Source organism: Carya illinoinensis, chromosome 7 (assembly GCF_018687715.1).
Source record: "Carya illinoinensis cultivar Pawnee chromosome 7, C.illinoinensisPawnee_v1, whole genome shotgun sequence".
In the NCBI taxonomy this organism is placed as follows: domain Eukaryota; kingdom Viridiplantae; phylum Streptophyta; class Magnoliopsida; order Fagales; family Juglandaceae; genus Carya; species Carya illinoinensis.
The window spans coordinates 38,582,700-38,604,879 of record NC_056758.1 but is presented as its reverse complement, the minus strand read 5'-3'; the positions used below and the strand labels follow the sequence as shown (position 1 = coordinate 38,604,879).

The window sequence follows — 22,180 nt, the reverse complement described above, 5'->3', positions numbered from 1 at the left end:
TGTATTGCATTAGGAGTCTCATTTTATTCAAGTAAGACTCTTGTATTGTCTTAACCTCTTATATAAAAATTGGTCTAAGAGAAGAATGCAATACATATACAATCATATGAACAAGTCTACCACTCTTGTAAAAAAATATAATAAATTTAAAAATTAATTTTAAATTATTTTAATATTTATAATTTAAATTATATAATAATTTGAGTCCACATAAATAATTTTTAGGTCTAATAAAGTATCAATAACACCCTTGAAGTGGGCGAAAGGTGGGGCAGATAAGATGTCTGCCCTGCCTCCCTCTAGCACTGGGGCTGGAAAAGGGTGACCCTGCTTCCGCATGTGCAAATATCACCCTTCTCAATGATTTTGTATATTCACTTTCTAACTAAAATATTTCTCATAAAACTTTGCTTCCTATATAAGACGAAGTCAGGAGCGAAAGTGCCCAGATAAATTAAGGTGTCATGGATGCAGGAAACTCATCCCCTCTACTATGATTGTACGTTGACCAAAATGACAGATGCTTTCGGTATTAATTGCACTGTCTATATATATAGAATGCACGTGAATATTGAGCACATGAAGCAAGAGCCAGTACCTGAGACATGTTTCAGTCACAAGTAGTCCTGATCTTCTATGAAATATGATTATTATGTGTCTTCACAAGCTTTGATATCACGCAACTCTCTAATCTTCATTCATATTATATATTAACCATTGGACTGAAAATTTGCATCCACGAATCGATTTTACCGCAAATTTATTCTTCTATCCCCAGAAAACTTGCACATGTAAGTTTATAGAGATCAACCTTCTCTTGCATCTAATTAATATAATGATAACCCAATTCAATCCACAGCGAGCAGTGCATGCATGGCAAAAAAAGCACAAATTATATTGATATATGGTTGTTCTAGATGGCAATATTGTATCAGCTAGCAGTACAATCATAAGCACCAATGCAGAATAACCAAGAGAGGAAGATAATAATATCTCCGTAAGCCAACAAATTAAAGAAGAGAAAAATCGATCTCTATGGTTATTATTATACTAGAACGCGTTGAAATTTTTCTTGGAGGAGCTTCATATATACGCCGGAATCGGGGAAAAAGGATCACAAAGAACGTGCATGGAAATGCATGTGGGCAGGCTTGAGGATGAAAGGCGTAAATAAAGAGGGGCAAGTGCAAGCAATACGCATATCATGATGTGCAAAGTGAGGCACATGAAACCGTGTGGCCGGGGGCAAGGCTGCTTGGGACTCAAGGCTTAAGGGGGAGAAAAGTGATAATTAGCATGTATCACGGGAAAGGATCGCACGTGCATTTTACGTAAAGGAAAAAAAAAAAAAAAAAGGGTGCTCACTTGATCCAAGGCCCCTTGAAAGCTGCATCCCCTGCCAAGCTTCAGTTCCAAGCTTTGTGTCTTTTGTATTGGTTTTTGGTATTCACATCTGGGGATCAACCTCAACAAGACATTCTTAGCCTGCCATCACTGATCCTAGCTCCTCCCAATAATTCCCTCAAATCGGTAACAAAGATCATCGTACAATTAACCATGACAAACAAACCAAAGGCAACAAACATCATCTTACATGTGAGAGACTTATTGAAAGTAATGCAATTATCTTCAATCATATTATAATGCTCATGTGGAGCATAGGTTGCAAAATTCAGTCTTATCTCCTCGGGCTCTCGGCCATTATATATCCTAGAGTCCAGGGTGATATATATATATTTAAGATGTGTCCTACGTACTCAAAACAGAATAATGAAGCAGGAGAACTAGGTGGAGCTGTGTCCATGTGCTTCCACATTTCTAGTTGATTTAACTTGTCGGAGAATACTAAGAACAAAGTACAAACACCTTGAGGTCACCATGGGTAAATTTATATATGCCTTATCCACAGCTAGTTGTTTGGGTTGATTTTGATTCGCTAGTTAATTTGTGATTCGTAAAAGTTTTTCTTTGACCACCCATCTGTTAGCTGGTATTATATATAGGATGGTGCTCGCGAATAGTTGGGTGTAGGGTATACCGCTAGCACAAATGTAGAGCTTAATTTTTTTTTTTTATAAGTATTTTTTTAACATCCTTTATTATTAAGAAAAAAATAAAAATATATATAATTTTACTAATAATCACTTTCTTATAGGGTTGTAAATGAACCAGTCTATTCGATAGCTCGCTCGGTACTCGTTCGGTTAAACTCGAATTGAACTCGACTTGTGAAAAAAAAAAAATTGTTCGTTAAAGCAAATACTCGCTTGATTTATAAATGATACATACTCGACAAAAATCGACTCGACTCGACTAAGGCTCGCTCATTTATACTTGAGTTGACTCGTTAGCTCGACTCGTTAGCTCGACTTGATTAAAACTTATTCATATATTAATAAATATATACATACACCTATGCATATATATATGTATTAACTAATAATATAAGCATATCACTTTTATAATTAAATATATAATATGTATTCTAATTACTTATGTCTATATAGTAAATATACTTCATAGGTATATTTTATAATTTGTATAATAATTAGTTGATAAAATTTAATAATTTCATATACTAGTATGTGGAAATCATATATAAAATAAATATATTATATCATATTAAGTATATGTATTAATAATATATGTAGGCATATAATATATTGTTATTTTGGATAAATATCAACTAGTTAGATATTAATTATTTATAAATTTTTTAAAATTTTATAATTTAATATAGGTTCTACTTGTTAGTTGTATAAATTTAATATTAGTTATTTTTTATTTATTTATTTAATTTATTAATTATTAAATCTTATTAAAAAATAATAATTCAAGCTCGAGCTCGACTCGACTTGAACTTTTTTGTGGGACGAGTTCGAACTCGAGCTCGAGTCGAGATTTTAGCTTATCGAGTCGAACTCGAACAAAAAATTAAAAAAAATCTCGAACTCGAGCTCGAGCTCGAGCTCGAGTATTTTGAGTCGAGCCGAGCTCGGCAAGCCAAAACTCGACTCGGCTCGGCTCGGCTCGATTACAGCCTTACTTTCTTAATTATTAAGTAAAATTAGATAAATTAAAAAAATTAAAATACATAAGCGGTAACATTCAAGGGCTCCACTAGTATTTTCCATATATATATATATATATCTTAATTTCTTCCTTCCCACGTACGGGATCGAGCGAGTACGTACCTTAATGTTCTTTAATGGATCGCCATTGATATGGGAATGAAAACGATGATACCTTTAATAAAATACTAACTACAGATATTAACCATATGGCTAAGAAGATACATCTGCTGCTTTGAATACCAATTAATTATTCAGAAAGATTATCGAGGGATCGGATCCTTGCAAGTGAAGAGACCTCCAGACGGCATTTATGATTAACGAGACCTTAGAGAGCAGAATGCAAACTCCGTATACCCATAAACACCGCCCAGCCCATTGGGCCTTCTAAAAGCCCCAAATGTTCACTGGGGCTAAAAATGCAAAAGAAAGAAAAAAAATAACTAGAAAAATGATTTTTGTATCTAATGCTGATGGGCCCTAATGAGCACCCATGGACATGGACTTTGTGTTTGGGCTGGCGTCTAATTCGGGATAAGTATTTGTGCTCTTTCAAATTCCGTATCCAAATCTTCAACTACCCCTAGCAGCGGGCTGCTTCTTCAGATGCTAGCCCTATTTTTCTACTAATCTTTTGTGCATATGATTTTTCTTGAAAAAAGAAAAAAGAAAAAAAAAATTAGGATAATTCAAAAAAAAAAAAAATTGATATTATATAAAAAAGAGAGACTAAGAACCGAGAATATGGTGTAAAAAGGGGATTTACACCCTCTAATAATAGGAAGGCACATTACTAATCTAGGAAGCTTAGAATGTAACTGGCCTCATCTAATCCAGTCTCCAGCCCATCCCATCGCTTTCTTCCTTCTCTCTCTCTCAAGTGATCACGTACAACATCTCCAAAACCAAAAGGCTTGAAATTAACAAAAACAAAAAATCTTAAAAACCTAAGAATTGAAATTTCCAGAAAGCCAGAAGAAATGAATTTTGATAACCCAGAACTTCAAACAACAGTTATATTCTAACACTATTTTTGACAAGGCTTGCAGTCCGACACATAACAGTTGAAGGATTTGTGGTATTCAAAAATTAAGGACATTTTGGCCCAATAATTATATCCCAACCAAAAAATACAAGCAAAGTATAAACCAAAATTAAATAAACAAGAAAACAAACATATCGGACTAAAAGAGAGTAGCATGAATAATAGAAGCAGACTTTTGGCTTGAGAGAGAGTAGGATTATAAATGAACCAGTCTGTTTGATAGCTTGCTCAGTACTCGCTCGGTTAAACTCGATTTGAATTCGACTAGTGGAAAAAAAAAAAAAAAAAAAAAAAAAAAAAAAAAAAAAAACCTCGCTCGTGAAAGTAGATACCCGCTCGATTTGTAAATGATATATATCCGACAAAACTCAACTCAACTTGACTAAGGCTCATTTAAACTCACTCGTTTATACTCGAGTCGACTCGTTAGCTCGACTCGATTAAAAATCATTTATATATTGATAAATATACACATACACCTATGCATGTATATATATATTAGCTAATAATATAAGCATACCACTTTTATAATTAAATATATAATATGTATTCTAATTACTTATATTTATATGGTGAATATACTCCATAGGTATATTTTATAATTTGTATAATAATTAGTCGATAAAATTTAATAATTTCATATACTAGCATGTGGAAACCATATATGAAATAGATATATGTTATCATATTAAGTGTATGTATTTATAATATATGCAAGCATATAATATATTGTTATTTTAGATAAATATTAACTAATTAGATATTAATTATTTATAAATTTTTTAAAATTTTATAATTTAATAGAGGTTGTACTTGTTAGTTGTATAAATTCAATATTAGTTCTTTTATTTATTTACTTAATTTATTAATTATTAAATCTTATTAAAAAAAACAATTTAAGTTCGAGCTCGATTCGAACTCGTTTGTACGACAAGCTCGAGTTGAGATTTTAACTTATCGAGTCAAACTCGAATAAAGATTTAAAAAAAATCTCGAACTCGAACTCGAGTATTTTGAGTCGAGCTAAGTCAAAAATTGGCTTGGCTCGACTCAATTACAACCCTGAGAGAGAGACAGAGAGGAGAAAAAGAGAGTGAAACAGAATGTGCTGAATTAGATGAAATCAATTGTATTCTAAATTTTTTTAATTGATGACATGTTGTCGATTTATTGGAGGGTTTAAACCCCCACCTAACACCACAACCTATTTGAAGTTAAACTCTATATAAAATAAGAGAAATAATATATGTAGTCATAGAATGTGCATGTATCATGTATTTTTTTAGAAAAAATGAGTAAATATGAGTTTTACATGAAAAAATTAATTTTTTAATAATAAATCACATTCTTTTAAAATAAATAAATATTCAATATTTACGCAATTCATATTGTATAAGAAGTACTCATAAAATAAAGTTTTTAAATACATGTTACTAGTCAACGTGTATAGAGAAACGACAAGCAGTCACTCTTTTGTGCTACAAATTAACATTTAAGTTGGCCAGCTGTTTTTTGTTGTTGTTGTTGTGTGCATGCATATAAATAGTCATGTAAGAACATATCTTAAAAGTATAAATTTTTTATAAAAAAGCATATCCATTATAAAAAATAAAATAAAATTTTCATTTTTTTTATAATATTCTTTATATATATATATAAATCATGTTCTTTTAAAATTATATATATCATTATTCGTATGCATTGATAGTTAGAATAATAATACCCATGTAATTATTTTTACAACCCAATATCGATTTAAATTTGGTCTGCGGTGGTGCTGGACGTTTTGTTTACATCATGTTTGGGCCCAATTTTGCTGTAAGCTAGCCCACTTTTATATTCACTTTATACTATTCTACTTTTACGATTCTTTCCTTCCCCCTCCATCTTTCGTTGTTGTTAGGTACTGCTTTAAATCTCACATCCTTTTCTTCGTTTCCTACTCCTAACGTATATCAGCCGGCCCGCTCTCTCTCTCTCTCTCTCTCTCTCAAACACAGAGACACTTTGAGTTTGACCCGTTGCCAGCCACCGGCACCTATCTTCTCTCTACTCAAATGGCGACCCCACCCTGCACTCTCTAGAGGATCTTTCCTTTGTTGAGCCCTCTTTTTCTGAGCATAAAGGTTAAATAACATTTCCTCTCCTTTCATTTCTCTCTCTTTCCTACTCTGGAACCCTAGTTCAGAACATCGGGCAAAGAAAGCGAGAAGAATCACAGAACAAACTGAGGGATCATCTCATGTCTCCATACCTTCACCCTAGCTTCACCTTCGTCCGTCATAATTAACATCTACCCGCATATTCTCTCGTCTTTTTATGGAAACTTTTGCTGCATGTGAAAGACAAGGAAAAGATCTGCTTCCATTGCAGATCCGGGATTCAAAGATATGGGCTTTCATGTAAAGCTGGTTCAGAAGATGTCTCTATTCATTCACTTCATCGATTCTTTTGCAGCACACTCATAATTTGCTGTCTCTCTCTCTCTCTCTCTCTCTCTCTCTCTCTGTGCAGCTTTCCCAACATCAATCACCTTCTCCTTCCAGGTTTCTTTATTTGTAAGCTTTCACATTGATTTTCTTTGCCATTTACTACCCTACTTTGTCTTTCTTTAATTTTCAAGTTAGTTATGGATTCTGGTAGTAGTGGAAGTATGCAATCTTCTAGTGGTGGTGATGATCAAGAGTATGATTCACGGGCAGGGTCAGCCCCGGTCTTCATGAATCCTCCAAGTCACTATGGTTCTATGTCAAATCTACAGCCTTTGATTTTTTCTCCCCACCAAAACCACCAATCCAATTTGTTGGATCTTTCATCTAATTATACCCATGCTTTCTCTCAATCTCAAGCAAACTCCCATCCCAATTCTATGCTACATAATATTGATGCGGTTCAATCTAGAGGCCCCAGATCTGAAGCCAATTGCACTGGCCTTGGAAACGTACCACCCTCATCATCATCATCAAGCCAATCCATCTTAGCGGCTCGTGGACTTGACCGGGGTTCAAGTCCATCATCGATGCAAATACGACCTGTTCATGACAATGGCGCACGAGCTACAGCACAACCCAACGTAGTCCGCAACTCCAAGAAGCGAACTAGAGCTACAAGGAGAGCACCCACCACTGTTCTCTCCACCGACACCTCGAATTTCAGGGCAATGGTGCAAGAATTCACTGGGATTCCCTCACCACCCTTTTCAGGTTCATCAGTACCCTACTTTCGCCGGTTTGATCTCTTCGGCAATAGCTCGGCCTTGCGGCCTGGTAATTTGGAACCGGCTGGAGTTCTTCACCCTTTACGTCCTTCTGCCCAAAAGGTCCACTCATCACCATTTGTGTCTTCTTCTCCTTCTTCTTCAGCGTTCAACAATACCATGGGCGATATTGCTACCAACACCAATACCTTAAATAATTTATACCCGCAAGTCCCGTCCAATCTAGGCTTTCCAAGACAGACTCGAAATATGCTGAATGTGCAAAACCCAATTCTCACATTCCAGTCTCTCCCCCAGCCATCTGTTCACCCTTCATTCAATGTGTCAGGATTTGGTGCACCCCCTCCAGGAAGTGTAGGAATACCATCCCTTGAGGAGTTGGGTATGAGCCATGGACATGTCAATGTAAACCTTAGTGGGCTCCCAAATCATGAAGCTGGATCGAACGATGGGAACGAAGATCGTCATTTTAGGTCTTTGGATGGGAATTATGGAAGTAATTCGGCGCGTGTTGGTGGCTGTAAGTTGAACTACTCAACATCTTCATCATCGGATTTCAACCATGAGAAAGCTTTAGGGAATGTGTCTACGAGGGGGAGTACTGAAGGTACATTTGATTCGTGGATTTGTCCGTCAGATTAATTTAGGATCTATAATACTACACGAATCACAGTAGTGTTTAAGTACGATATGAATAGGGTTTTGGTGCTGCGATAAATGAAACTAGTATTGGTGGTGTTGATTATTGAATAATTTATGATATTGTGATATAAAGCTGATGAATTAGCCACCACGCCATAGCCAGTAGTTTAATTGGGGCATCATGTTATCTTTTCTTTTAATGTTTTTTTCTCTTTTCTTTTTCTATTTAAACAATCATGAATAAGTAATTTGGTCAAAGATGTGAGGCATGCATCATTTGATTTCAATTTTGTGTAGATATCAAGATAGATATTATTTCTTTTATTTTATGTATTAATTTAGATTAGACTTCCGAATAGGATGAATATAAAACTTGGTTAATTTCCTTTATCGCTCTGTTTTGTTTTTTCCACTTTTCTTGGCTTTACTGCATGCTATATATAGATGCTCGCTGGCTATGCTATCAACAAATGATCATATGCGACTTAAGAACCGCAATGATCACTGCTGGAAGGGATTGAGATATTGATCTTGTGAATATATATATTAAGTGGGATTTGGGAGGTGCCGTGCATTAAAAGACTTCATGATGTAAATTTTTATGTCAGTCACTCAAAATGTCCCTATCTCATGTTGGCCTGAAAAGAGTTGCTAATTAAACATCAAGAGTACTGGTCGACCAACGTGAGTTTTTCTTGCACGGCTCTTGAGTTTATGGCTCGGGGTTATATATATGAGTGTTGTGCCCATGTCCCTACGTGCTCTTTTTTTCTTTTTCTTTTTTTCTTTTTTTAATTTTCTTTGATTTGAGATAGAACAAGAGTCTTGCCGGCCACAACCCTAGCTAGCTATACATCCGGTGCAGATTTTTCTTTTTTGCACAAATTTGAGCTTCTTGTTCCCATTCATGTACATGATGTCGTTATTGCATGAATATGTAATGTCAATATACTGCATGGGTCGATATATAGTTCCATGGTTGGAGTACTGAGTTGTTCATGCTTTAATAAGTACTTAATTAGGTCCGAACTAGTTTAAGGACGCGTCGAGGCAGCATGGATTCTTATTTTGAACTCGTTCTTGCAATTGAAGATCATTTTCCATTAGAGATTTAAAATATTTGACCATCACAAACTGCATGCCCATTATATCACACAATAAATAAATATCGATATGTCACACGTGTATACACACACACACACACACATATATATCTCACTGAACTTGAGACAAAAACCTCAGTTTTCTAGGTTTTTCTGCATTCTGCACCACAGCACACGGTTGTTTACTATTTGGATAAAATTAACTAATCAATAGGAAACTTAATACCTACTCTATATATATATATTAATATATCAAAAGACTAAATGGGCATAAAATCATTATATTATCTGTGTACGGAGTCTCTAAATTATGTTTATATTAGCTTGTCATCCACACGCAAACCAGTCAATTGATCAATGAAGAGTAGAATCTCTTCGATCTGTGAATGTATGATCGATTCAATTATAATATAGGTGCTACGCATTGGTAGACCAAACATATTTCAAGAGATGCTTCATGTCATTAAGTGTACGGATCAGTAATTTTCTAATACAACAATTGACAAAATATCAAGCTACTAGCTTAACCCAGAAGTCAATGATCGATTGATGATCTTTTTCTTTCTTTCTTTTAGAAATATTGATTGGGGTATCGATCGAGAAAAAGAGGGAGGCTGCAAGGAGATAGGCTGGAGACGTTATGTTGATAACCTTTCACGATTTTTTTCCCCAAAAGATTTGAAGATTTAAGCATGAAAATTAGGGAAAATTATATTAACTTGAGTAAGAGGAAAGAGATGTTAACTATATCCGAGAAACATTATGATGATGATGATGAGGAGGGACTATTGGGCCATGGAATTTTGGTAGATGAGGACGCATTGAGAGGATGTGGGACATGTGAATAATCTTTGGAATCGTACTGGTGGCCCCATGCCAGGGAATAATCTGGTTTTTAGCAATGATGGATTTTATCGCTATGCATCTCTCTATCTATCTTGCTCGTTCGATTGTCCCGTCTCCCCGGGGCTGAGGCTCGTATCAGGACAAGAGAGACACAGCCCACAAACTTAACATTATTCTTGCACTGAAAATGCAGCCCTAGCTAAGTACTCTCTGTTCCTTTGCATGTGTCTCCAAACGATAAATATATATATATATATATATATATGATCTTGAGCCAACCCCGGCCTAAATATAGAAGAAAGCCCTTGTCCAGTTGTCCTCGATCGCTCGCTCCCTGATCCCTCAAAGGAAGCACTTATATTCTTATGCATATAGAAATCTCTCTCTCTCTCTCTCTCTCTCTCTCTCTCTCTCTCTCTCTCTCTATATATATATATATAAATATATATCCCATGATGTTATAGTTAAGGATGCGTAGAATATGAATACTTGGTTCTATATATAGATGATACATATGTAGCTGAGCTGAGGTTGAAACTGGAAATAAAAAAATGGGAGATTCATACATGATCATGATCATTTGTAAGCTGTAATATTAGCTCGGCTGTCATTAAGTAGGTAACAGTTTGATATTATTTTATAATTCTTCAAATTCGATTATATATCCTCTCAACTTATGAGCCGTTGATTGGCTTTTTCCCCCCCACTTGTACGCACTATTCTTTTCCTTTTACATTTTCGTCGTTTTAAATCATATGGCTTTCGTAAGCGATGATGAAAGTAGAGTGCAAGCTGACGCATGCAAAGCTGTGTCTTCGAAACCAAAAACACCGCGGCTTTTGGACTGCTGCTGCGTTAATGTTAGACCACTGGCGGCGCGTCCAAAGAGAATATAAACACCGCGGTTTATATATATAGAGAATTTGCTGCTCATTATTTCAAGATTTTTCCGAATTGGCCTAGTCCCTTTTTTTTGGAGAAAGAGGAGGCGGGGGGTGGTGGTGGTGTGTAAAAAGCCAGCAAAGTAGAGTTAGGTACTCTATCCCTTTGGATGAAAAGCTCTAGCTACATAAAGAGCTAGCATACCCACCATTCCAGTACTGGAAAATCTTCATTAATAATCACCGAATTTTTTGGTTATATTCCTAGCTAGCTAAGATTTTCTGATCGAGTGGACAAAAAGTGTCACGTTTTAAGATTCATTTATCAAAACTGTTAGAAATTCATTGCTGGCTAGCTTGCCTAGCTATCTTTTAATTTCTTTTTTCCTGGCCCATTGCTTACCTATCAATACACAGTTTATATATCCTCGTTTTCATCGCCTAGATTGCTCCCATGTAGCGCTATGGACAGATGAGTCGATAGAAGATATCACTTTCATCGATTCTCCTTCCTTTATAGGAGAAGTTTGTCTCTACGTTTAATTTGGAAAGAGATTGCATGATACAATACGGGATAGATATTTTTTTAAACAAAACAAAACAAAAAAATAAAAAATAAAAAACTCTTTTTTGAGCTAAATGACGTGATTTCGTGGTGTTCATGAGCCTAGCTACATAAATATTAATATTTTATATTGTTCTCTTCGAATTAAATCATTTAAATATTGTATCGATTTTCCTTCATCATATGAGATAAAATAATATAACTTAATTCAAATACCACCCTCATGATGATTTGATATCAATTCATCCATTCACAATTTTCTTGGTCAGAAAGTAAAAGCTTGTTATGAATAACTAAAGAATCCAATAAACAAGCTGTATGTAACAAATTTCTAATATTTAAAAAATACTGAGGAAAAATAATGTGTCATACTGATGAAACCTTGGCCCTAAGATCACCTTTTTCATCCAAATATTTTGGTATTTATGTTTGTAAATAATCTTAAAAAAAGAAACTAAGGTTCGGTTTGGTAGTGTACAATTTTAAGATAAGAATTTGAATTTTAAGATAAAATATATTTTATTTTAATATTATTATTATTTAAAAAATTAAAATAAATTAAATTATTTATTATATTTTATATAAAAATTTTAAAAAATTATAATAATGTGATAACATCGTAGTTACGTGCGAAATCGAAACTAAAGTGATGTAGCTTCGATCTCAATCGGTAACGCTTCACATGACTTGATTATAAAAAGTATAGGATTGATGTCTTGACCAACAATAGAGCGTGAAATAAGGATGGAAAGTCCACGTGGACGAAATAGGAGGACAACCACGTGTTAAGCGATCAGCTAGCTAGCTAGGTGTTAGATGGTGGTTGGGTCCACGTCAAGTAAATGATCAGGAATGTGATTCTCCGTCAATACTCATGCAAAGAGATGATGAGTAGTGTCTGATAGCTACCAACGGTAGCTGTGGCATTTCATTAATATTAATGAGTACCATCACTCATGAGTTACAAGCCTTCAATACAAAAAAAATTTGTACAATTATTATTATTATTATTTTTTTAAATTAGGTTTTACTAATAGTAACGGATACCATCTATTCCTCTTTAACTGACTTGACTGTATTTTGATTGCAATATTATTAGTTTTATAACTACAATAATAATTGCATTTATGTGATTTATTATTGGATGAAAGGGGTGATGATGCTGTCTGAATCATGAGTGACTATTAGGTAGGTCCGAAGACATAATAATAATAATAACAATTTTTCAAATAATAAATTATATAAAGAAAGTAGGAGTTGTGTGGGTGATAATTCATAAAAGTCGGTGACCAATGCTTGGGAGGGAGGGAGCATAAAGTAAATGATTATTATCATAGTAATAATAAGGGCAATATCTAGTTTGGCAGTGACTGACTATATATAAATATACTAGAGAGAATTTTTCAGATAATTTTTCACTCCACCATATTATATATATATATATTGCTAAGACCTGATTTGGTGCGAGGTTAGGAAGGAGCTCCATAAATTAATCTCTCTCTCTCTCTAGACATGCTGACGTGTATATTTTAAGTGATTTTGATATTTGACCTACAAAATATCCAAATGAAACTCTTGAGGCATTGTTTTTGGGCCCCGGCATAAAATTTTTTTTATAGAAAAATATAGTTATAAGTATAATTATGTACTCATCTGTGTATTAATATAATGTGATTAGTTAAAAAATAGATTTTATTAAAAATAATATTAATTTAAATTTTAAATATAAATAAATTAATATTAATATACAAATTAATACACAGCTACATTTATATATAGCAAAACTCTTTTTTCATTAGCCCTTTTACTCCTTGTTTAAGCTCACTCTTACCAATTGGACGTGAATTATCTGAGTCTGATCAAAACTATTTCCCGCTTGAGCCGCCTAACTTGACTTTTGACATAAACAACGTTGTGTTAAGTATACTACTATTCCACGTGTACGACTCTTTACTATTCTTTTCTTTTTTCCTCTGCTATTAAAATATCACTGCACTGTTTTTAAACTACTTATACTATTCGAATTTATACCCTCGTTTACCTAACCTTGTACGAATAATTAAACTTTATCAGCAATGACTGCCGACTGGTATTAAAAAACAAAACCTCTCTAATTAACTTCATGGAATATGAGACAAAGACTAGTCGTGATTTGTTGGCTACCCTTAAACCTTAATACTACACACGATTTGTTTAGGCATGGTCATGGACATTGCGACCCAACAAATATTGGGCTTGGCCCATGATCTTCAACAGGTTTGATTACAGCACAAACCCGTTTAGTTTAGGCTTCGGCTCTCTTCTGCGAGCCCGGGTCCATACTTCTCAGTTGAGCCTAATCTTTGAATATCGAAGAGTGACCCATCTCCCGATTTATTGCACTCGTCAACCGTTTTGAGAGAATTGAGGCCACAAAGTTGCAGTCTCTAGTAAGGCTCCAAGCACCCATTAAGACCCTTCTTCAGAGTTTCATGGACATTTTTTATTAAAAAAAAAAATTATACTCACCATATATAATTTTTTATTTTTTAAAAATTTTCTTTTGTTAAATATGTAGTGTATAAAAAATGAGCAGAATAATTCAAATAGTTTAGAAAGAATTAAAAAATAAATAAATTATGGTATGGTGTGTGAAGATGGTAAATAGCTGAACTTTTTTTTTTTTGAAGATAATATAAGTTAACATCAACGCCACGGATTTAAAAATATATTATATTAAAAATCCAATTCGAGTACAAGCTACAATGAATTGAAAGTTTTAATGCATAAAATAATAATGCCCTGATTGAGAAGTTATAAGCAGCTTACTCTATCACAAAGTAGACTTAAAATATTCGATAAGACAAAGATCCTTTACCCTTCACGATCGCGGGAGGATATGATAAAATATATATCTTCTATATATAAAAAAATATCTAGGAAACGGGAAATTGTTGTTTTAATAAAAAATCTTGTTTTTCCTTTAATTTCTTTATTTCCCGTTAAGTCCCCGTTTAGTCTCCATTTGTATTCTATTATAGTTCGCTTTCCCCAGATCAAACCAGTTCCGTTTGAAGTCCTTGCCGCCAGCAACCGTTGCAAGCCTTTCTGTTCTGATGAAAATGAAACGAAAATAAACTCATTATGTTCCGATTTGGTCATTAGCCAGAGTTAGAAGAAAGAAAAAAATATGGTGAGAAACTTCGCAAGTGAAGTCCAGTGAAAGAACTTAGGCTAAACCCCACTTAAGACCCACATATCTAATTTCCAAGACAAAAAAAATAAATAAATGAATAAAAAATAAAAAAAAAACACCTTTTAGAACATGTATGGACGATTTTTTTTTTAAAAGATCATGAATAAATACCAGATCAGTCTTGTTCTTAATCTACTCGATAAAATTATAAGAAACTAAGAAAATGAGGGTCTTAGAAAGAAATATTTGTGTAAAGATAAAACCAACGCTGCAGAAAATCACAACATGCAAGGGGAAAACAAATCTAAACTCATTTATTAAACTGATTTTAGTGGGAAACTGCATATAACTTTGCACCAAAAAAAGATTAACTTGAATAAATTAACACATAAAAAAGGGAAAGAGAAACTAAGTCAGAGCTAGGCTTCTCTAGCCATGAACGGTGGAGAGAGAGAGAGAGAGAGAGAGAGAGAGCTACTATAACCACTATTTTATAAAGTGCATGGAGGAAATTGAGAAGAGAAGCAGTAGATCTGGCTGGAAATTACACAGGTTGAGGTTGAGATGAAGTTGGAAATGAGAGATCATGTGGTCTAAAATTCTTTGGAAAAAATTTTACTGATACAATGTCATATCACAGGATGTAAAGACTAAAATACCTGCATATAAACGGATACAAAACTGAAAACAGAAGGATATAGAAGATAAAATACACAAAACGCCTATGGTCAGACGAATGAAAAACACAATAATATTTTTTTTGTCAAATATCAAGTAGACCAGTAGAAGAATGCCAAGTGTCAGACTCAACGTTCACCCATACTGCTGTAAATTGTAATGCATCGATAAATATTAGGGAAATCTACACCCTTCTTTTCATCAAGGCTTGCAAGGTGTTAATAAAGTTAGTTTCCTTAGTTAGTAAGCATTATTCCCGATTGTTATTGTAAGGATGCCCTTGTTCCCTTTTTCATTCTAAACTTTTGAAGGGTCCAATTTGAAAAAGAAGATCCAATAAAATAAAAAAGCACAATAAAATAGATAAAAGATCAATAAAAACATTACAATTGAATATTAATAAAATAGAACTATAAAATCTAACAATGAAATAATTTAAACTATAGAGTAATTTAAAAAATGAACAATAATTAATATAAAAAAAATGAAGAAATCAAGAAAGAGAGGAGAAGAAGCTTTTGAAATGTGTTTTTTAGAAGAGAGAGAGAGAGGTGAGGAGGGCTAATTTCGGGCCTTGGTGACTTGGACAATTTTTTTTTTATTTCTTAGTGGTTTCAAATGAGAAAAAAATACATTGTTATGTGTTTGTGGATCTCGCTTCTAGTACATGGTTAATTTAAATTTTTTCACTTTGTATATGAATTGTACATAAAATTTTAATAAGAATTTAAAATATAAAAAAAAATAAAATTTACATTACGCTCAAATATTTGCTAGAATTTATATATTTTTTTTCCTATGTCTTAAAATATTAATTGAAATCATCTTTTTTTATGAAATATATATTATTTTTTTAAAAATAATTATTTTATCCAACTAGTCAAATGTATATTGCATGTTAATCCTGTCTTAGTGTATATATATATATATATATATATCGAATTGCTCTTCAAAAGTTTGGTCCTCAACTGCAAACGATGGAGCGAAAAATGTGACACGAGAACCGATGCATTGCCACGAATTTCCAAATACGATAAATGCAAAAAATCAATTTTACAAGATTCAATTAGGACCATGGCTCAGATAACGCGAGATCCATTCTTTATAAATGAAATCCTGATTGCATCTCCTTTTCCAAATCTTTGAATATAAAAAAAATAAAAATTTTATGTGCAGTCATTTTTGTGCATTCCAGTGATATGATTAGTTGGATATTAAAAAAAATTAATATAGTCAATTATATTAATAGAGTGTATAAAAAATATGTAAAAGTAACTGTATGGATCAATTGAGGTTGGAAGTTTCGATTCAAAGTCAAGCCCACCGCATTACGCCATCCACACGGCACACCCCCAGCACCCATCGATGATCGAACACGTTCCAAGCGCGGCCTTTCTTGCTGGGAAAGGCCCTTCCCACTTTGAATCCAAGCCACTTGTCTAAGCGCCTCACTTTGACTCCTTCCTCATAGTCGACTCGGAAAAACCCGTAGAAAAATTCCTAGTACAACACCAAACTCGATATAGGAACAGTGGAAGGAAACAAACGTGTGTTGTGAGTGCTAACCCAGAAGAGAGGAAGAGATGAAGGCGGAGATGTGGACTCTGATTCTTGTGAATCTGGCGGGGATCATGGAGAGGGCCGACGAGTCTTTGCTGCCGGGTGTTTACATAGAGGTGGGTGCGGCTTTGCACACCGATCCCACGGGTCTCGGCTCCCTCACTCTTTTTAGGTCCATTGTACAGGCCTCTTGCTACCCAGTAGCCGCCTACCTGGCTACCCGCCACAATCGTGCCCACGTCATTGCCCTCGGTGCCTTCCTCTGGGCCGCCGCTACTTTCCTCGTCGCCTTTTCCTCCACTTTCTCTCAGGTATTTAAAACACACCACAAAATTACCTCTTTTCTCATTTCTCTTTCTTATTTTGTTAATTTTCCATCATTCGATTGGCTTGTAAGTATGGTCAGCAAATTATTTGCGAGGGATGCAATGTGATATGGGGACTTTCTTTCGCAATAAAAGTCGAGGTGGTCAATCAAATAATGTAAAGTTTTGTAGGGTTTCAGCTAATACTGGAAATAAATTTTTGAGAGGAAAACGTTGGTTAAATTTTTTTTAAAAAGGGAATTTGAAATATGCCTTTCTCGAATAGCATATTCTATTCTAGTGTCTGGGACTCTGGGTCCTATCGGATTGAAATTTTGATATTTCACTAGCAATTAAAGTAGTTGCAACACTATAGTGGATGAGTTGGTGATGGGGGCGGGGCATTTTCCTCCATCGAAGGGCTGCTATTGTTTGAAAGCTTAAGAATGATTTCACTTTCTCCGACTCACGAGATAAATATGGACAGCAGAAGAAAATAGAGTTGTGGATTTGGTTTCTATGAACGATATACTTGTATCTAATACGCCAACTTGTTTTCTGAATGTGGCTTTTGCGTTCTGGGGCCCGAAAGAATGGAAAACTTTCATCATGGAAGGCTTGGAAACTTGTTTCTCTGTTTCTGTGTCTGTCTTATTCATGATTTATTAGCAAAATAGCTCATTGAGATATGAATCTAAGTTTTTTCTCACACATAGATGCAAGAGGTTGTTGGCGGAAATGTGAACGGAGTAGGAATCTTTGAACAACAGGAAAGTGAAATAAGTTTTCCCGAGCAATTTATAACATAAGCTTTGGGTTAGTCTGAGGTTCTGAACAAAAATTGCAAAAAATCTGAATAAACAGTTTTTTTCCTAATCTTCTTGATAATTTTGAAGTTTTAAATTATCATCTTGCTGTCATGCATAGCAGACCAATGGTTCCCTCTCGTCCAACCGTTGACGGCTTATCAAATCAAACATGAAGAGCAGCAGTGATGAAATAATGAATGAGAACGAGATTCACCACTTTTTATAGCTGTTGAGGCTTGTGCCATAGTATATAAATTCTGCTGTGAAATGGAGTTTCAACAAGTTCATGATACCACAAGTCCAAGTTTAAAACATATTCTACGTCTACTTCCCAATTATTGTTTGAATGTTATATTAACAGAATAAAATTTTTAGTGTATTTGGCAGATAGTTTTTGAGCTAATCAAGTAAAAGTAATATCATGCTTTGCATGCCAACTGATTGTATCCACTTTAAAAGGCATTTCTCATCTGTTAAACAGGTGGCCATATCCAGAGGTTTGAATGGGATTGGCCTGGCACTAGTTGCACCTGCAATCCAGTCCCTTGTGGCTGACTCAACTAATGATAGCAACCGTGGTATGGCCTTTGGATGGCTTCAACTAACAGGCAACCTTGGTTCAATTATTGGTGGACTCTTTTCAGTATTGATAGCTCCGATAACCTTCATGGGAATCCCTGGTTGGAGAATTTCCTTTCACCTAGTTGGGATAATCAGTGTCATAGTAGGTGTTTTGGTCGCTCTTTTTGCTCATGATCCACACTTTTCAGAGAGTTTTACAGAAGCTAGAGATCCAGTTCCAAGTAAATCTTTTTTTTCAAAAGTGAAGGACCTGATTCAGGAAGCAAGGTCAGTTATCAATATTCCATCTTTCCAGATTATTGTGGCACAAGGTGTCACTGGTTCATTCCCTTGGTCAGCTTTATCATTTTCAGCCATGTGGTTAGAGCTTACTGGCTTCTCCCATGAGAAAACTGCATTCCTCATTGCCCTGTTTGTGATTGCAAGTTCCCTTGGAGGCTTATTTGGTGGTGGTATGGGAGATGTCCTTTCTACTCGCCTTCCAAATTCTGGAAGGATAATTCTAGCACAAATAAGTTCGGCATCAGCTATTCCTCTAACAGCAATTCTTCTACTGGGTTTACCCAATGATCCGTCAACAGGAGTAGTCCATGGTTTCCTCTTGTTCATTGTAGGCTTCTTCATATCCTGGAATGCTCCAGCTACCAACAAGTAAAGTCTTTTGAACTCGTGACCTTTTCCTTTCACCTGCTAAAATCAACTCATAAGTTCAGCGTTTATACAAGTAAATAAGCCAATAATGTTAAGAAATTTGGGTTTTTGGTCAATGAGATGCACCTGTGAGGATTTATTGGGGCAAAGCCCTGGATTTCCTCATCTAACAAAAAAATGTTATTTGGAAGCCCACTATATTATTTTTCTTCTAATGTTACAGACTTTCATGGAGGGATGAAACTTAATAACTGTTATCACCCCTAGTGAGTTGTGAATTTCATTATAAAGATGTTTTCATTACTCATAAGCTGCTGATTTTGATTGGATGGTATACACAGTCCAATTTTTGCAGAGATAGTTCCTGAGAAATCCCGAACAAGTGTCTATGCTCTGGACCGATCTTTTGAGTCCATACTATCGTCATTTGCTCCTCCTGTAGTTGGGATATTGGCTCAGCATGTTTTTGGCTATAAGCCAGTTGCCACAGGATCCAGCAAATCCGACGAGATTGCCACAGATAGAAGGAATGCTGCATCATTGGCCAAGGCACTGTACACAGCAATAGGAATTCCAATGGCGTTGTGTTGTCTTATCTATTCATTTCTCTATCGTACCTACCCAAGAGACCGGGAACGTGCCAAGATGGAAGCTCTGATAGAATCAGAGATGCAGCAAATAGAATTGGATAATTCGCCTACGGGGGGAATATTTTCTCAAGTTCAGGTCTTTGAGTCAAGAGAACCATACGATCAGGAAAGAATTATTATTGACGTGGATTACGAAGAGGAGAATGGCTTTGATCTTGATGACGACGACAAAACATTGCTTCACCACCAGTTGACATTCTCCAATATAGCTAAATAGAAATCCCAGCTAGCAGAAGCAGAAGCAGAAGCAGTTGGAATTTCGAAAGGCTGCACTCCACTGGAGAAACTCGACTCATGGGTGAATTTAAACTTTTTTGGTGACGTTCTCCTTCTTTCAGCGTTGTGATGAGAGATGCATGTACCATTCACGCACATGAATACTACAAATACCAAAAAACCACGTAACAGTATTGTTCTGATATTCTTCAACCAAAGTGCACCTTGAAAGAAAGGTATTTGACTGTGAAAAACCCTCATTCTTGGGTAAGACGAATGATATTCATAGGTGACAATTTATTTTATTTTTGGGTTCTGTATAATTCCCCTTTTTGTACACAACAACAGATTATAGTTTTTTGTTATTTGTTATTTGTTTTATATGGGAAACATACTTCATTCACGAATGAAAGAGAAGTTACATTTTGACCCGATACATATAAGGAAAATTTTATATTACAAACCAATTTCTATGTTTAGAGCTATCCAGCATATAAATTTCTGTGATTAATATGGTCTTAATAACTGTTGTAGCTCTCTACAAACATACTACCTGAGAGACAGCACTCTACCTAAAATAGAGATTTCAAACCCCACCCTCTATAGGAGAAGACAATATAAACTCTATGGATAAAATTTTCAAGAGACTTTCATTTTTATTTTTACCTAAACAAAAGGAAATAACAGTAAATATAAAGATAGATGTCAAAATGATGAATTACCACTTAGATCTACTCCGGTAGATTTTGAAATTAGCCATACAGCCTAGGATGCCTCTAGTGTATTGAAAAACTATAGATTCACATTTTCAACTTGCGTGAGGGGCGCTCCACGTCAGGAGTGTGACAAACAATTAAGTGTAAAGAAACTGAGGTCCCTGGTCCAAGAAATGCCGCGTGTAGCGACAACAGGAACTTTCCAATGCGGTGGAGTAGGAACTTCCCAATGCGGTGGCGCATGGATCTTATGCGCACTTTGACTTGCGCAAGTGACTCAGGCGTCGCAACATTCAATGAAAATCTTCAACCGTCTGAAGAATAGGCGGCTTGGGAGTTTTGGAGTGGGGCGCGTGTTCGTTGCTAGGCTCTGAAAAACAGTGGATTAGCATTTCTTCATACTTTGGACCCAAAAAAAAACCTCCCCCCCCCCTCAAAAAAAAAAAACTCAAAAAAAGGGGTGAGTTTTATTGGATGGATTTTGGTTGAGGGAAGGCGCTGGAGAGCTCTAGAAACGGCTCGTGGGAGATGAGATTTAACCTTAACAACAAAGTATAGTTTGTAGAAAAAGATTTCAATGAATAGCTTCTTTGTTGTTCTATCATTCAGTATATGATATATATATATATATATCTTCTTTTTTTATCATGCAAATTGCCATATACAGTTGTGAAATACATAAACGTCATGAAATTTTTTTAAAAAAGAATATGGTTTACTATTAAAATATTAAGGGTTTGTTTAAAAGTTTTCATCCCAAAATTCTTATCTCATCACATCTTCCTAAACATTACTTAAATATAAATATTTTCAAACTAACCATTTCACATTTCCCAAACTTTTAAACAAAAAATAAAAAACAATTCAACTGTTTCAAATTTTCAAATAAAAAATATATTAAAAAACTATATTATAACAATATTTTTAATTTTATAATATTTTTTATTCAACTTTTTCTCCCATTTCCCAAAACCTATAAAACATTATCATTTATTTTTGCAAGTGAGATGAGACAGTTGAGATAAAAATTAAAAATTGAATAAAATATTGTTAGAATAAATTTTTTTAATATTATTATTATTTTAAAATTTGAAAAAGTTTAATTGTATATTTTATTTTATATAAAAATTTAAAAAATTTGTAATAATTAAATAAGATGAGTTTAGATAAAAGTTTAAAATTAAATAAAATATTGTTAGAATATATTTTTTAATATTATTATTGTTTTGAAATTTGAAAAAGTTAAACTATTTATTTTATTTTATGTGAAAATTTGAAAAAATTATAATAATTAGATAAAATAAGATAAGATGTATTCTGTAAACAAACAAACGAGGCTAACTCAAACCATCTCACTACTATTCACAAATTATGTTATTACTATTTACAAAATTCACATCTCATCTCACTCCCCAAGTATGCCCTAATTTTTTTTTTTATTATTATTATTTTTTCACATGGATACCGT

The 22,180-nt window shown here is 34.4% G+C and overlaps 2 protein-coding genes across 2 annotated transcripts; both read left to right on the top strand.

Annotated features, from left to right (window-relative positions):
* The first annotated feature begins 6,055 nt into the window (after positions 1-6,055).
* Positions 6,056-8,262, top strand: LOC122314797. The gene has a single exon (XM_043130394.1). The coding sequence runs from the start codon at positions 6,746-6,748 to the stop codon at positions 7,973-7,975; it is 1,230 nt and encodes a 409-aa protein (XP_042986328.1). The 5' UTR covers positions 6,056-6,745; the 3' UTR covers positions 7,976-8,262.
* An 8,304-nt stretch (positions 8,263-16,566) lies between these two features.
* Positions 16,567-20,432, top strand: LOC122316848 (probable hexose phosphate transport protein). The gene is made up of 3 exons (XM_043133667.1): positions 16,567-17,094; positions 18,379-19,130; positions 19,472-20,432. The coding sequence occupies exons 1-3, from the start codon at positions 16,807-16,809 to the stop codon at positions 19,995-19,997; spliced, it is 1,566 nt and encodes a 521-aa protein (XP_042989601.1). The 5' UTR covers positions 16,567-16,806; the 3' UTR covers positions 19,998-20,432.
* The last annotated feature ends 1,748 nt before the right edge of the window (positions 20,433-22,180 follow it).

Excerpts from the sequence above, each read along its gene's own strand:
- LOC122314797 (XM_043130394.1), top strand. The coding sequence starts at position 6,746 with ATGGATTCTGGTAGTAGTGGAAGTATGCAATCTTCTAGTGGTGGTGAT.
- LOC122316848 (XM_043133667.1), top strand. The coding sequence starts at position 16,807 with ATGAAGGCGGAGATGTGGACTCTGATTCTTGTGAATCTGGCGGGGATC. Across the intron at positions 17,095-18,378 it reads TTTCCTCCACTTTCTCTCAG|GTGGCCATATCCAGAGGTTT; the intron begins GTATTTAAAACA and ends TCTGTTAAACAG. Across the intron at positions 19,131-19,471 it reads AATGCTCCAGCTACCAACAA|TCCAATTTTTGCAGAGATAG; the intron begins GTAAAGTCTTTT and ends TGGTATACACAG.